The 17851-nt window shown below is 36.6% G+C and overlaps 1 protein-coding gene across 1 annotated transcript in view; it reads left to right on the forward strand.

Moving 5' to 3' along the window:
* The window catches only part of DKK2 (dickkopf WNT signaling pathway inhibitor 2), a 112272-nt gene extending 95505 nt beyond the window's left edge, over nt 1-16767 (forward strand). Inside the window, exons 2-4 of the mRNA XM_003129269.4 lie at nt 10039-10189; nt 11349-11504; nt 14391-16767. Coding sequence (XP_003129317.1) covers nt 10039-10189; nt 11349-11504; nt 14391-14641 — 558 coding nt within the window. The 3' untranslated portion in view covers nt 14642-16767. The remainder of the gene's footprint in view (nt 1-10038; nt 10190-11348; nt 11505-14390) is intronic.

Below are 17851 nucleotides of genomic sequence, written 5' to 3' on the forward strand. Positions count from 1 at the left end.
ATCTGGTTTATCAAGTGAACATTCCAAATCAATAAAAATGAAACATGGGCATGAAGCAGAGATCCCTACTTATTTTATGCATCATATAAATATCAGCTTAAAATTCCTAGAGAAGAGGGGTTCCCACTGTGGCACAATGGGATCAGCAGCATCTCTGCAGCACCAGGACACAGGTTTGATCCTCACCCTGGTACAATGGATTAAAGGATCTGGTGTTGCCACAGTTGCAGTGTAGATTGCAATTGTGGCTCAGATCTGATCCCTAGCCTGGGAACTCCACGTGCTTCAGGGCAGCAAAAAATGAAAAATTATGAATAAAAAATTTTAAAAATACCTAGAGAAGGAATCAAACTAAAAAATGGGAAAGAATAAGGATAGTAAAATAACTGATTATGTGAGATAAATCCTATCCCTTTCTCTTAGTAGCAGATAAGCTTAGCAACTTATGCAAACTTATTTCTCACTAACTCATCCAAATCTCAGGAGTTGAAGCCCTTCATCCTGTTGCATGTATAACCTGCATCTTAGCCCTTCCATCTCTCAGTAGCATAGAGTATCATTATTCTAGTCCAAGACTCTTCTCAGACTTTCTGTTTATTTTCCTCTAAGACAGAAATAAATTGAGTTACTTAGGTGGAGTTCAGAGTTTGAACTCTGAACCACCTCTTCCTCCTACTTTCCTAATCAAAATGTTCCTTAGGTTTTGATTCAATCTCTGTGGCTATTGCTACTGAGGAAACCTCTTGCTCCAACCTTCTGGGTGGTTTTTTGAGATCATGCTTCATCTCAAATGATTTCTTTTCCTCCTTCTCCACACCTGGAGGATAAAATGCTGCCTGCCTTTTTTATGATTCTAAATTTAAATGGTAACATTTTATATTTTCAAGCAATATTTATACAGAGATTAAAGTAGTTCTTTCTTAAACAGAAACTAAGAGTCTTTTCACAAAAAATGAATACTGAAGATAATATTTTGCTATGCTTTTTTTCTATCTTCTCACCAATAAAGGAGCAATATTTTCAATTTTATCAGCTTCCATCAATTGTTTCCTCAAAATCAGAACAGAATATGGCAAGTGGCCATTTGATTATTAGTCTAGCCTAATTCCTAGAAGAATAAGATAATTAAACAAGATTATCAAAGCATAAAGTTTGCAGGTCTTATACTAAAAGAAATCAACCAAGAGAGTAAACATTAGCTCAATTAAGTAATTGTTGGAACAATGGGTTATTTACATTATATATAATTTGAATGTTGCATCGATGATTTGCTTATGCTAATAAGATGACATTTATGATTTATGAAACAAAAGGGAAAATTTTTAATCAAGAAACTTGCTGTGTTCTTGATACTCTTGCAAGAAGCCCTGACTCCAGGAAACCCAAATTCTTTTAAGCCTTCCTAATACGAAACCACGAGGCATACATATTAGCAAGAAATAGGAAATTTCACCTTGAATCTCATAATATTACAGTTGTCCCTTAGCATCCACAGGGACTTGGTTCTAGGACCCCCCACAGATGCCAAAATCCGAGGATGCTCATATGAAATAGCTTAGTACAGTTGAGCCTCTGATTGGTGGGTTCCACATCTGTGGATACAGAGGGCCTACTGTCCATCTTTTAAACATTGTATTATTTTTAATAGATAATGCATGCACCTATTGCAAATTATAAAATGCTTAAAAGGATTTCCATGGAAACTAAATATTCTTCTTTTCTCTGTTCTCAATAACCCTGTCTACCCTCCCCTGGGTAAATTTTGTTACATATTTCTTGGGTATACTTCTAAGAGAAGGCAAGAAGGCAAGATAACATATATACATGCACACACACACATCTTCACAGGGTTCTCATTTCTAAATCCATGATATTATAAGTGAAAAATGACTCCAACTCAAGGAACATTTAAAATTCGCAAGTGTTTACATTTGGGTACAGAAATATTTACCAACATTGACCTAAACTATAATCTTAAAAGAAGGTCTTTTCTAAACAGCAGTTTGAAAGTATATTAAGTTTTCATAGCTATCTGAACATCAATATTTGAATTTTCAATGTAAAGGAAAATGTTATGCTATAGAAAGTATAGAAAATAATAAAAGGCACACATCATCTATTTATCATACTTGATATGGGGAGAAAGGATACTTGTTTTGCAAAGACCAAGAGGATACACGAAGCAAAGAAAACTGCAAAGCTACGCATTGCCAGAAAGACACAGGTGTACACCACATGAGGATCTGAAACAAGCCAGCTGTAATGGGTGTGCTGACAGCTCCAAGTCCACACTGTGTTTCTCCCAAAGTGCACTGGTGTGTTTGTTATGTGTTACTTTACTTTTTTTAATACAGTTTTAGAAATTCTTAAGCCCACCCCCAAGCACAGTGGCAAAGTTCTAGGAGTGAAGATAAACATGCCTGGAAATAGTTTTTGTCAGTGAGTCTCTTACTCAGACTCATGTTGATCTTAGGGAAGCAATACCCCACTTAGACCCATGTCTCTCTGTGTGATACCACTGAGTTCAATTCCACATCTCATGCAGATGAGGCATTGTCTGCATAAAGCATATGCAAGAGGTATGTTTAAACTTCACAACAATTCTATAAGCAGTGTTTCCCATCTTACCTTATCATATACTCGACAGGAGAGTATTCATTAAAAATATAGATTCCTGGACCACATGCAGTCCTACAGAACTAGTCTTTATGGGCAGTCTGTGAATAAGCAATTTTTAAAGAAACCCCACAAGATTTTTTAAGATCAGATAAGGAGGAAAATGCTTCTGAAGGTAGGAATTATATCCATCTTATCAAGGAGGAAACTGAGGCTCAGTTAAGTAACTTGTAACAACAAATTAGTTTTGGAGATGTGGTATATATACACAATGGAATACTACTCAGCCATAAAAAAGAACAAAATACTGCCATTTACAGCTACATGGATGGAACTAGAGACTCTCACACTGGGGGAAGTCAGAAAGAGAAAGACAGATGCCACATGATATCACTTATATCTGGAATCTAATATACAGCACAAATGAGCCTTTCCACAGAAAAGAAAATCATGGACTTGGAGAACAGAATTGAGGTTGCCGAGGGGGAGGGAGTAGGATGGATTGGGAGCTTGGGGTTAATAGATGCAGACTATTGCCTTTGGAATGGATTAGCAATCAGATCCTGCTGTGTAGCACTGGGAACTATGTCTAGTGACTTATGATGGAGCATGATAATGTGAGAAAAAAGAATGTACACTTGTATGTGTAACTGGGTCACCATGCTGTAGAGTAAAAAAAAAAAAATATTGGGGAAAAAATAAAATAAAGTCAGGAGGTCAGACAAATGTGTAAGGCTACCACGAAAATTTTTATTATAGACGTTTGATCATGGACTTGGAACAGAACCTGAAATTGTGTAGTTTCTTCTTCCACTTTGGTTAGGGCAATTATACTGAACCAATCTCAGAACTACAAAAGGACTTCATAATTATGTATGGAGTATAAAAAGCTCCAACCACTTCTGCAAAAACCCTCTGGAATTGCTTTCTGAGTATGGGATAGAAGTGTTATGTTATCTATATTCCACATGAGGAGGAAATGGTCAAATCCAAGCAAAATTAAAAACCCAGGTAAACAACATGGTTTAGATTTCTAAGTGCTGAGACTGGGTGGAAGTGGTTAGCTTTTCCCATTCATCCTGTGATCAATAGCAGTAACAGATATGTTACAGTTGAGAATGTGGTCTATGTTCAAAGTAGAGAATCCTCCGGAATCTTCTTTCTGCTTAATGATACACGGAGAACAGAGTGGAGCAAGCGAAGTTGGAGAGGACCATGCCTTTCTTTCAAAGAATTGTTGTTTCTTAAGATTTAAGTGAGGCTAACTGGGGAGGTAAATGGGCCCCTGGTATAAGTTCATCATTCCTAATTTACAATCCAAGCAGTATTAGTAGACATTTTCTCAATTCTGGGATTTTATATCAAAAATCAAATGTCTAACAAACAGCCTTAAAAGAGTATGTGTGAAGGTACTCAAAGGTTTTCCATGGTGGGTGCAGCATAAATTGTTTTAGGGAATTGATTTCCAGATCCTCCACTTCCATGCTGTTTTTTTTTTTTTTTTCTTTTCTGAAAACTGGAATATGTTTGTGTTTAAAATAAGTCTTTTGCTATTTTATGGGGGGAAAAAAGGCAAAACTGTCACACATTCCAAATCTTGATATACTGCATTAGCCAGAGGTACAAAAAATATTTTTGGATGACAAACTCAAAGACATTGGTTTAACCAAAGTATTCTTAATGGTTGATCAGGGCATCTTAAACATACAACACCTTTCTTTCCTTCTCTTATCATTAATTTTTTTAAAGTGAATCTCAGCCCCAGTTGAAAAGTTCTTAAGGTGGATGTGGAACATTCAAAATCATTTTTATGACTAGTGTGTTTTAAAATATAACTGAATGTTTTCTAAGACTAACTTTCAAGGAAGAGTATATACTGGTATATACATTGGAATTTATTTTAAGGTAAGGATACATTGATCAATATTTTATTGAATCATTACAAATTGTGAACTGCACCTTAGAAATGTTTAACATTATATATCATATTAATAAAATTTATGCTGAAACATTTTCCATGTCAAATGTGTGAGGTGATATATATTTCTCAAAATTATTTTAGGGGAGAGGTAGACAAAACATTTGTAGATCACAGACTATAGTTGTAAGCATCTGGATTAGAGTGGGTGTTCAATAAAGAAATGCTGAATAAATAATTATCAAATATTAAATGAATACCCACACAGCTGCCTCAAGAACCTATGGCACATATCCAGAACATCATGAAATATCTAAAAAATTCCCCTCAAATTTAATACAGCTAAATCCTCCTGGCCTTAGGTTCAGAAATCCTCAAAGATGCATCTAGGTAAACCCCTATCCCCTAGAGGTAACTATGGACAAAAGAAAAGATCAAGTTGCACAGCCACCTTCAGCTTGAAGTTTACAACGGCGCATTAGCCAGATTGAGTTCTATTTCCCTGCACCTCCTGCAGCTGCAATCTTACGGTTTGATTTTGAAATGACCACCTTAAAGGGAAGCATATTTTGCATGCTCTTTGAAATAGAGATCTATCATGTGGAATGTCAGGACGAGAGAAATTAATCTTTTCTCTAAGGACCGAGAGGGGGCAGGTCTGATCTGGTTCTGCAACCCTTTGCTGTGCTCTCTTTGAGACCCCAGACAAGTTCCAGTTCCCAGCCTTTTGCTGCTATGTCCCTCTATCCACTTGCCTCAAATGTTTTTCATTCCCAAAGCTGGGTTGTCCCCCTGCAGGCTTTCTTCTGCCTGCCCAGCTGATGATGTTTTTCTGGCTCCAGAAAACTTCTGAGATTGTTACAAACAGTGCTTGCGGGGACAAAGGATTGTCCCGATTAAAAACAACAACAACAACAAAACTAGGACGGTCTTGCAAGAATCTGGATGGGTGGCTAGCCCACATGAACACTTTGTGATGTCTCTCTCTTCTTTCTCCCCAACCCCTCCATCATTAAACAGGAAGAATGTCATTATTTTGAAAGCTCGGGAGTTAAACTTAGTTTTTGGTTGTGACCAAAGACTAAATAGCCAGCACTGCTAAGATACCTGAAACACTTTCTTATTTCATTATCACTTCACTGTTGCATTGAGGGGGGTTCTAAGGGGCGAGCAGTAATTGAAAAATAAGAATAAATTCAAGCCTAAGTCTTGATTTAAGAGGGCTTTTCTCCCTGCGGGTTTAAGAATAATTGGGGGGAAAAGGGCTCAATACGTTAAAATAAAATGCAGCAACATTTTATTCTGTTCATTAGAAAGTTATTTAATTATTATTATTTGCATGGTAAGATTTGCTTATAATTCTGATTACACCAAGTTTAAGTGTACATAAAACTGTTGTCAAAAAAATGGAATGAGAAAACTTTTTTTAGTCTTGTCCGTGTTTTCTGCCAGTATTCTGTTTTTTCCAACAGCTGCAGCAGGACATGCTGTTGGTATTTAGAGGCTTCTAGAAAGAAAAGTAGCCAAGTTTATTTTCCTGATCTCTAAATTCAGCAAAAAGGTCACAATTCAAATATCTCCTCTATGTGTGCATTAATAGTCATGATTAAATGGTCTTATTTGTGACACTGTACAGTGAGGCCTGGAAGCCAGGTCAGGGCTCTGAACCCCCAAGTTTTCTGCCACTAAGCACATACCACTTACTTAAACTCTCTTCACTCCCTTGTAAATAAAATTTCCAGATTCGCACAGAGTAAATGGACTTAAAAAAATCCTCTATTCTAAAAAAAGAAATGCTCATTTCTGATAGACATTATTTTCAAGCTGCGTCCAATGTGTTCACTCTTTTTTCAGTCCATGGCCTAGTGGTAATGATAACTAGCACTGCTATTTATGGGAACCACTGTATTTTTAGTCTAGTAAGTGAGCTGGGCAAAACCTCTTTGTGTTTTGGTCTGATCCTGGACAGCTTTCATACGCTCTTAATTTATGGCCCATCGTCTGCTATTATTGGGTACCTCAGCTCAATTAATCTCTTAAGTGTGACTGAGGCTAAGTCATGAATGATTCTGCATGAAGGCAAGTATTCCTGGATACTCAGGCAACCAGGGATTTCTGACTCAGTTTTGGAACATTTTGGTCCCAGACAGGCATGTAGAAAGTCTCTCTATAATTCTTTCATTTGATCTCCAGTCTTCTACATAGACTGTCACTGTTTCTTATACTGTTCATATAAAGTCAAGTAAATGAAGAATCACAAAAACTCACTATTAATACTTTCCATGGCAGGTTAAAAATCAGTTTTCTTATTCATTTATAAACTAAGTACCAGGGAAGCATATTATTATTTTTGTTAAATGGAAACTCAGACAAGGTACCCAAATATACTTTTTTGTTTATCGCACAATCATCATCAAATGGGTCCTTTGGAGGAGAAGGAAAATGGAAACTATAGATTTTTTCATGGGAAAGTTTCTGAACAATACTTTTATTAACACGTGTAATTCCCTTTATTGGTCTGTTAATCGTCACAACTCATCACTTCTTCAGGAGCCTCCATAAATTCTTTATGTTCTTTGCTTTCTGTCTCTTTCTCTGCCTCTTTCCCAATCTCTCCCTTCCTTCCTCTCTTGCCTAATATGATACTATTTACAGACACGTTAAAAGGGTTAATGTAAGAAAAATCCATAGCAAGCTGCAGAGCCCTTATACTTGAGTTTAAAACTCTTTACTGAAAAATAATGCATTAGGTTCAAAATATGAGAAATGGTATTAATGGGTCAGAGCCATATTTCCTCATGTTCTCTGTTTTATTGTTGATGGTTACACCAAGGGAAACTTTAAGACTGACTAAACTCATCCTGGGAGACGCTGATTTCAGATGACAAGACATGCCCCTAAATGTCACTTACTTTCCTTAAAACTTGTTTCAATCAATTTGTCTAATTCATTCTTGATTTTTTTCATATATAAAGGCTATTTATTGGAGCCAGGAGTTCCATAAATATGCTAGAAGCTTGCCTTTCAATTATTAAAATCTAACTTTTTTTTGTCAAAGTACTCCTCAATGTTATATTCTGGGATTTCATTCCAAGGGCAAGTTCACATTAATGCTAACCTTCCATTTAAAAAAATTCCTGCATACTTTTTCTGTCTCTATCATTTATATTTCAAGACAATTAAAAGACATATAGGAACGTAATGAAACTCCCTAATATTTTTTTCTCTCCTCCCTTTGAAAAAATGGTGAAAATTTTACTGTGATCCCATTCAAATAAAGAACTACTGTGTATATTACTTTTTTATTTATAATGATTCTTATTTTTTTCCATTATAGCTGATTTACAGTGTTCTGTCAGTTTTCTACTGCACAGCAAGGTGACCCATTCACACGTATTACTTTTCCATTTCAATATTTTCCATTTCCCATCAACTGAGAATGATGATATGCTTTTCACAATTTTTTGCTAACTGCTACTTTTAGCAAAAAACTTTCTTTCTAACATAGAGACTATTTTTTTTTAGGAATGGAATCAAGTATTACTCTATATTCAGAGTCTCTTGAAGATTCATTGTCTGAGTTGAATAGTACAAGATGTTTTAAGTGGCATGGGTTCTCTCAACTTCCGTTGAAAGAACATGCCCTATTTTTGAGGAAGGAAAAAAAAACCTTTTGAGACATCAAATGTTTCTTGCAAAACAATTTGGTGAAATAAATGTAAATGAATCAGAAACATGTGAATTGTATTTCAAATAAAATTAATAGGTTTAAATACGAAGGCAGTAAAGTGCTTGAAGGGGGAAGAGACAATCAGGAAGTGACATTTGTTCTGTTTTCATCAGTCTTGGACTTTTGAAAAATGGCCTAATGCTCTAAATTCAACCACATTCAGATTTTCTCTTAAGCCTAATGATAGAGTTCCAGGATGAGACAGTAATATCCAAATACCTTTTATAGTTTTATCTGGCTCCAATTATAATGTGGGCATCAAACATTGCCACTGTGCAATCCTTCAAAAGCACTTTCAATAGGTTTTCTATTTCCTATTCTTCTCTGAGGGTAACCAGTAAATTGTAATGATGCTAAAAGTATACTTTTTCATAGAACGACATGTAAAGTTTTCTGAGTCACACATCAATTTCATATTATTTCCTCTTCCTGGGGACTGGATGCAGTACACACATAAGCAGGAGAAGGGCATGGGGAGAAAAGGCGATGGAAGAAACAGAGTGTAAGAGAGAGGAAGAGATGGAAGAAAAGAAATAAGCAATGCATGCAACCCCAGGCCACCAAACCTCATAAATAAAGTACTTAAACCATACTCATTATTCAAGAGTGACACAAATTTTACCCTGTAGGGTTTTTTTGTTTTGTTTGTTTGTTTGTTTTTTGGTCACACCTGAGGCATGTGGAAGTTTCTGGGCCAGGGATTGAACCTGGGCCTCTGCAATGACAATGCCAAATCTTTAATCCATTAAGCCACAAGGAACTCCCTGACCCTATAGTTTTAAAGTCATATCATTTATGCTTCCTTATAAACAACTACATAGCTTCCTTTTATTTTTGTATTTTTCAATTTAAAAAAACGTGCATTATTCTGAAAGTCAAGGAAAAAAAGAACTGCAGTGTAAACAAACAAACAAAAACTACAAATAAGTCTCCCAATCAACATGCCTCAAAATGCAAGTTTGATTTGTGGTGTGACATTTCAGTTTCTCAACTCTCTGTCTCTGAAAACAGGGACATTTTTAGTGTTGCAATAACTTCCAAGAGACAATAAGTATATAACTGGAGTGTGTGTGTATTAGGAGACTGCTTTTTTGTTTTCTGAGAACATGATGATGTAATTAGAGTTTAACATCCCTCTGACCACTCAGAACTCTGCTCACCATCAGGTTTAAAAAGAGGATGCTGCTCCTTTATTTCTTTGTGCCAGAGAATTCACTGTTTCAAACTGTTCTGGAAGCATTTCTCCTCTTTGCTCCTCACAGGCAGGAATTGTGAGGAGTCACTCTTCCAATATCTTTTCCATACATGGGCAGGAGATGTGTTCTAACTGCTTAACATAACACTTTCTTGCTTTAGTTAACTTTCTCTCCATCCTAGTTTAGCAAATAAAAAATGAAGGGGCTAGGCTATGTCATTTATACCCTAAGTTAATGGCAATATAACACTTTCAAATGTTTCTGAGCCTACAAAGACACTCTTAAAAGCTCTACTTAACAACATAAAGTCTAAATCCTAACGCTAAAACTGTGTCAATGGAAATATATGAATAATGTCAACTTTACCTTCATCACCATCACTCTCAATATTTATAAAGTTGTGAATTAAGTAAATGTCGATACGGAGTATCTCTGCTCAGAACATTATTACGATGGTGTATTTCCTTGGAGGAGGGATATACTGTGATTTATTTTCCCCCATGATTTGCTATAATGACTTTATGTGTTAAAGATCTAATCTCCTTTGCTTTTGGTGGTGTTGTTCCACTTCATGGCAGGCCTACCCTTGTAGCAGTGATAAGGAATGTGAAGTTGGGAGATACTGCCACAGTCCCCACCAAGGATCCTCAGCCTGCATGGTGTGTCGAAGGAAAAAGAAGCGCTGCCATAGAGATGGCATGTGTTGTCCTGGTACCCGCTGCAATAATGGTAAAGGTCTCACTCAGAGCCAATGGGTGTCTTTCCTTTCATGTGGGAGGCCTGGCTACCAAGTTAGGCTGCTTTCTCCTTAGTCAGACTCCAGAAATGTAAGGAGCCTTTCAACTGGCAGGAATGGGATCAGGGTTTAGATTGCTGGGATTCCCTCCCACATCTTAGTTTTTCTGGGCTCTGATAACCTTCTGCCATTTATAATCTATGCTGATCTAGGACTTGCCATGTTGAAATGTTGCATATAAATAGCTATATATTCTAGTGGACTAAGCACATAAGTGAATATGTGCAAAGGAACCAAGAAAGAAACCTACTGTGATTTAGCAACACAATTATGAGTCTGTTTTCCATTTTTGTACTAGTTTCATACCTTGGTTCTTATACTCAAGGTGTCCTCTTTTGAAGGCCCCACCCTGTGATATATACAAATGCTGATGGAGTGATTGGTTCCTCCTAAAGGAGACACAAGAATCCATTCCCTAGCCTTCCTCAAAGCAGGGCTTCACTCAATCTCAATGAGTTTATAGGCAGACAATTCAGCATAAATGATGAAATGTAGAACCACAGACAACACAGGGTAAAACCATTACATAACTGTAGAAGGTGATTAGAAATATACACTTAGTCATACAAAACAACACAATCAGACTCATATTTCTATACTGGTTCCTGACCTCTGGGCATAGTCCTACTGGGAGTTCCTTGCACAAAAACAGGAGGAAGGGAGAAGACCTGGTACCATTAGATGTGTTTACAGTATAGTCTAGGAGTCTATTGTCGAATGAAATAGGAAACTTGATCCTGAACAAAGATGTCTGATCAGACAATTTTAAAGTACTGAGAGCTAATAATAATTTAATACTCTACTATGTCACTATTCTAAGTACTTCACATGTATTGATAATAACTTAGTGAAATGAATTCTGTTTTTATCCCCATTTTTGTCCAAGGTCACTTGGTCTTGAGATTGACAAGATTCAAATCAAGAAAGCCTGGTTCAGGTCCAAACTATTCAATACTCAGACTAGATAAATATGTAAATAAATGAATGGATGAATAAATAGAAGATAGACAGCTTCATACCTCACATCAGGAGACTACTTGGATAAGACCCACACTTTATAATAAGTCTAACAAATTACCTGACTATTTCTAGGCATCTGCATCCCGGTCACTGAGAGCATCTTAACTCCTCATATCCCAGCTCTGGATGGCACTCGGCACAGAGATCGAAACCATGGTCATTACTCAAACCATGACTTGGGATGGCAGAATCTAGGAAGACCACACACTAAGATGTCACATATAAAAGGTAGGGATATCTGCAGTTCTATGTTATTTTTCCTTGTTTTATAATGAAATATATATATTTGGGGATGAGTGCTAAGACCACATTGTAGAAGAGCCTGTGAAATGGGAGCTGTTGCAGGGGTCTTTAGAAAATGTCTCCCATGCTTTTTAATCTGGAAAATTTTCCACAATTCTGGGAATTTTTGAAAACTATTTAATACAATCTTCCCCTCCACGATTTCCCTTTGGAACTCCTAATATTCAGATGTTTGACTGCCTATATTGATGCTCTAATTTTCATTTCTCTTCAATTTTTAATATCTTTATCCTTTTATGCTACTTTCCTAAAATTTCTCTGTTTTATCTCCATTATAGTGACTCTAATGTTACAGTGACTTTAAAACTGCTCCCATATTGTGATTCTCCACATTGTACACCTATAAATTATATAAATATAATTCCATTAGTTTTGTGTGGAATTTGATAAAAAATATAAGGAAGGTACAAGATTTTAACTGAATTTCTCAATTCTTAATTTTGAGGATGCTAGAGATTTCTTAAGACATCTTAATTTGTTAGAAAATACGTATCATGGGAATTGCCGTATTCTGATCAACCAGGCCATTTTCTAAACAGTTCTGCCTTTTTATATGATATTTAGAACAAATCTTTTTTTTTTTTTTCCTTTTTATGCCCACACCCATGGCATATGGAAGTTTCTAGGCCGGGTGTCAAATTGGAGCTGCAGCTGTGGCCTATACCACAGCTATGGCAATACTGGATCTGAGCCACATCTGTGACCTACTTACATCACAGCTTGTGGCAATGCTGGATCCTTAACCCACTGAGCCACAACAGAAACTCCAAGAACAAATCTTTTATACAAGCATTTCTTTTATATAAGCATCTCTGTTCCTTATTCAAGAATAAAGTATTCTAGGAGTTCCCACTGTGGCTCAGCAGTAATAAACCTGACTAGTATCCACAAGGATGCGGATTTGATCTCTGGCCTTGCTCAGTGGGTTAAGGATCTTGTGTTGTCATGAGCTGTGGTGTAGGTTGCAGATGTGGCTTGGATCCCAAGCTGCTGTGGTTGTGGTGTAGGCCAGCAGCTACAGCTCCATTTTGAACCCCAGCCTGGGAACTTTCAAATGACGCAGCTGCAGCACTAAAAAAAAAAAAAAAAAAAAAAAAAAAAAAAAAAAAAAAAAAGAAAAAGAAAAAGAAAGAAGTTTATTGTCCAGCAATGAGGAAAACTGGTTAACTTTTAAAACTCCCTGGTTTACTTGACCACAAAACAATTTCCCCACATTTTCACATTTTGCAGTGCTAGGATCCTATAGAGTATCTGACCAACTTAGAACACTAACAGGTATATCAATCAGACTAAAGAGACTGACAATTTTAATTATCCTTTGTCTGCACTCCCTGGGGGCCTAACTGCTTTGCCCATATCTATTTCTATTCCACCAAATTCACATGCATTTGTTAGTATACGCATATCCTTCTTTATTCCAACAGATATCTATGTCACAGTATAACTGCAAATTTATTAATTGTTTTCATCTAATTATATATGTAATTTTCTTATGGAAGCCAGGAAGAAATGTTGATGGCTAGTGAGTTGTGTCAATATCACACAGTGGAATTGGTGACATCTGGGCTGACAGATAACCTTTTATAGCAGTCTTGGCATACTACTATCCGTGAGCCAAGTCTGTCCTGATCTCATTTTTGTAAATGTTTTATTGTAACACAGCCTTGCCCAATCACTTAGGCATTATCTATGGCTGCTTTTATGATACAACAGCAGAATGAGGAACTAACATATGGCCTAAAAACTCAAAAGCATGTACGATCCTGCAGGCTACAGAGAAGTTTGCTACTTCTTTATAAAGGTTATACGCCAATCCAACTGTGATACTGTGATTACTCTTTGATGACTTGATCCTTTCTCTGAATTAAACACCCAGATTTGTGCCTATCTGCCCTCGCTCTGTGTCATAGCTTTCAAGAGACTTTATTTCCTAGGCTCCCTGTCAGGTGGCTTCCAGCCATGTGGGTTTGGCTGTGGTGGGAGACTGAGAGGCAGAGGAAGGGAAAGGCCAAAACATCCTCTCTGCCTCAGGTAGTGTTTCTGGCAGGGCCGTGCCTCCTTGGGGCTGTGGCTCCTGCCAGGTGGACCTACTGGGATTCCAGTACCAGCTGGTAAATCCAGCCCCTGCCCTGGCTCCATTCTGACTTTATCTGCCCCTATGGATCCTCCAGCCTAAATGTGGTAGTGGCTTCTGCTGTGCTGCTTTACCATCCTCTGGTACTTCTTACTTCTTAGCCCTGCAACTCACTACCTATATGACCAGTTCTCCAATTAAATATATTCCTTTTTGAATATTCAACATTTTTGCTTTCCTGGCTAGACTTTAACTGATGCATGGTTTTAGGAGTCCCAGAGAATTTAAGCCTTCTCCTTGAATCAGTTTGTTTATACCTTTGGGGTATTAAATTAATTTCAGAGTGATTCTTTTTATTTACTTATATTCACTCACTTAGTAAACAGGAAAAGGACAAATATTTAAAATCATCACATGCCAAAGTAAAGAGAAGATGAAGCACAGTCCTAACTATTTATTAAACTTGATATTCAGGTAGCAAATAATGGAAATAGACAATAATCAATTTACATGATTAGAGGGAGAGCCTATAGTTATGATTCCCAGACATCATGGAAGATAGTATAAAAATTTTAAGATCCCTCAAATATGTGGCAAACAAAGTTACTAGATCATATCTTGTAAAACATGGGCATTCCCTATGATTGACAGAATTAAACATTTTAGGTGCTTCTGATTGCAAAGCAGGTTTTTTTATAAAGCACCATGGTAAAATATTTTGGTCATCATCTCTGCAGGGCATGAAGGAGATCCCTGTCTACGATCAACAGACTGCATTGAAGGGTTTTGCTGTGCACGTCACTTCTGGACCAAAATCTGCAAACCAGTGCTCCATCAGGGGGAAGTCTGTACCAAGCAGCGCAAGAAGGGCTCTCATGGGCTGGAAATCTTCCAGCGGTGTGACTGCGCAAAAGGCCTGTCTTGTAAAGTATGGAAAGATGCCACCTACTCCTCCAAAGCCAGACTCCATGTATGCCAGAAAATATGATGACCTCTGAGGAAAAGCATCACTAGCAGACTGTGAATCTGTGTATTTAATGCATTATAGCATGGTGGAAAATTTGGTCTGGATTTCATAAGAAGAACTAAAATGAGGAATGTGATAAGAATATAGCAGAGAAAGAGAAGAAAAAGATAAAGAAGCAGATTAGAAAGGGTGACAAATGTAGTACAATCAGTGTTTCCCATCATGCAACTTGTTTCTGTAAATAATGTACACATTTGTGAAAATGCTATTACTGAAAAAAGCACATGGTGAAATTATTGACGAATACCATGTGACTTTCCAAGAGTTGAGGTTGTGCTGGAGGATTGGTTTCCTTCAGACTGGTGATTGCCTATAAAAACAACCTAAAAGCCATATTTCTATTTAAAGTTATTGTTTAATAAAATATTCTCCACATATACCCTGGTATACAGTAGGCTCTAAAACATGAAAAGGGCTGTTAAATAGGCAATGAAAGCATCGAGTCAACTTGCAACACAGAATCACCTTTTAATTTGGAACACTACTTCTTACCACTCAATTAAAGACTGTGGTAGACAAGAAAAAAAGCAGTCAATACTTTCCAAATAATTTCAAAACGACTGCAGGTCTTTTGTCCAGACCTTCAGAAAAAAAAAAAAACAAACTTGGTTTTCCTCAAACTGATTATCTACATTTTTCAAAAGTTCGATTTCACCTATAGTTAATAAGAGCCAGTATTAATAAGACAAAAAGAATCCCTTCAGATTCTCAAGTATCTAAATTGCATGTCTCCTGATTGTGATTCCTACCTATTTTATTTTCCAAATTATACCCATTGCGAATAGCACAGAGCAGAATTTTCAGACTGCAAAAATTTTAAGATGCCCCAAATATGTGGTAAACAAAGTTACTAGATCATATCTTGTAAAACTTGTGCATTCCCTATGATTGACAGAATTAAACATTTATCTTTTACATACTCTGCAGTATAGCAGGGTAAAACTGATAAAAGAAGCTTAAGCCACATCTGTCCTGCACTGAAGCCATAGCAAGGAAATGGGAGAAACTCTGGGAAGTGGCCAGGTTTTGGCAACACATAGATCATATGTCTGAAGCAAAACTGAGTTTTCACATTTGAAACCCAAGGCTGCACAACCTAAATGGAAGTTTTCCATGGGATTTGCTATCACAATATTTACCACACAGATGAGCTCAGTGTGAGGACACACCTGACCTCAAAATATTTTTTTTTTTATCTATTTTTGAGGTCCTAAAACAATCTTAATGTGAGGAGGTCTCTTGAAATGGACTCCAAGGCAAGTAGGGTAGGAAGGAGGCATTGCCCTCAGTAGGTTTCTAACTGGCTGATGGCACCATGTGATTGTTCTGCACCAACGACAGCTATTTTTTGCCAAAGATGTTTTCTGCGGTAATTGAGATAAAAAAAAAAACAAAAAACAAAAAAAAACATATAAATGGAATAACGTGTAAAGTCTACATTTTGCTAATCTATAGAAACCACAGGTTCTAAATTCTTTGAATCCATTTTATTATTTTTTTTACTTTACTCAGTTCTAAATATTATGTCTAGACATAAAGCAAAAATGTTATCTTATAGTTGTTACTTTTGACTTTTCTTTTATAGACTGTAAGTCACTCCTTAATTTTCTTTTACTTAACTCCCATTTGCAGTCTCAAATTCAAGTTTTCCCAGTAGAAACTGAACCTGAGCCTGCATGACTAGCTTCCTGCATTCATTTACTACGATGATTAAGATTTACATGTTCCCCACATGTCTGCTAAAACAAAAATTATTAGCTAATCTATCCAAGAACCAAAGTCTGTACAAACAGGTTTCTATTAGCTTGGCAACATGAAAATGGAACATTTCAGTCAAATGTTTCCTATATAGCAATTACATTTACAATCTGGTTTCTTCTACATTATTTCCCTTATGTACATCCCTTCAAAAATTATTATTTGAAATAATTTATTTACAGGAAATGTTAATGAGATGTATTTTCTTATAGAGATATTTCTTACAGAAAGCTTTGTAGCAGAATATATTTGCAGCTATTGACTTTGTAATTTAGGGGAAGTGTATAATAAGATAAAATATATTAAATTTTTCTCCTCCAAAAATGGAATTCAAATTTCCTTGTGTTTTGCTTATGGGAAAAACTTTAATAGAATCCTGGATTCTCAGAGTTCAACTGGACTGTGTCTAATTTTGCAGTTTTGGTAGAAAGCTTATGGATGACATCACCATGAGATGATTCAAGGTAGTTTACTATTATGAAGGTGCTTACTTCATAGCAGGAGAGCTCTAATGGTTTCAAAGTTATCTTTTCATTAAAGTATTCTAGCTTATGCTTTTCACCCCTTTATTCTTACCTTACCTTCTGAAACATCTCAGAATACAGTTTGTCCACAAACCTCTTCAAAACAATTGAAGCCACCTGACATATTCCCTATGCAATCTTCTCTCCAGGTTAAAATTTCCCAAAATATAGATGCCAACGTACTTATATTATTGGTTCATTCCCTATAGCACAAAGAAGCTACAAAATATCTTTATCCCTATATGGCCATAGACTGGCCTTGCGTGAACTCAAATCTACTTCCTCAGAAGGCCTTTCCTCTGCTTCCTGAACAAAAAGATGTCAGGAGTGTTTGACAAACAGTATTCCAACTATGAGACTGGGAGTGGTTGCAAGAGCCCGTGTTGTATTAGAGGTGTTCATGGGCTGAAGATGTGGAAAATAAACATTCTGTGACATAATGGAATGAATTAAGTACACCTATGGCAGCTTAATGAAGCTAAAACAGTTCCCTAGGTACAGGTCAGTGTTGAAAACATCTCAAGCACTGCTGAAATAATTCCTCACATTATTCTAATTAGTCAGTTGTATGCTTAAATAGTTATCCATTTCCTCAAACTGAGAACATTTATATTTCCTAGCTACAGTGTATTTCTAGATTATAACAATCATATTGCGTGATATTTTTCTTTTCCACTGAGCTCAGTGTGATTCTCTGAGAAGTGAAGAATTTTTCCGACTTCCTTTTATTTTTTTTTATTTTATTTACTTTATTTTATTTTTATTTTTTTGTCTTTTTGCTATTTCTTGGGCCGCTCCTGCGGCATATGGAGGTTCCCAGGCTAGGGATCTAATCGGAGCTGTAGCTGTCAGCCTACGCCAGAGCCACAGCAAAGCAGGATCCAAACCG

This window comes from Sus scrofa, chromosome 8 (assembly GCF_000003025.6).
Source record: "Sus scrofa isolate TJ Tabasco breed Duroc chromosome 8, Sscrofa11.1, whole genome shotgun sequence".
Taxonomy (NCBI): Eukaryota; Metazoa; Chordata; class Mammalia; order Artiodactyla; family Suidae; genus Sus; species Sus scrofa.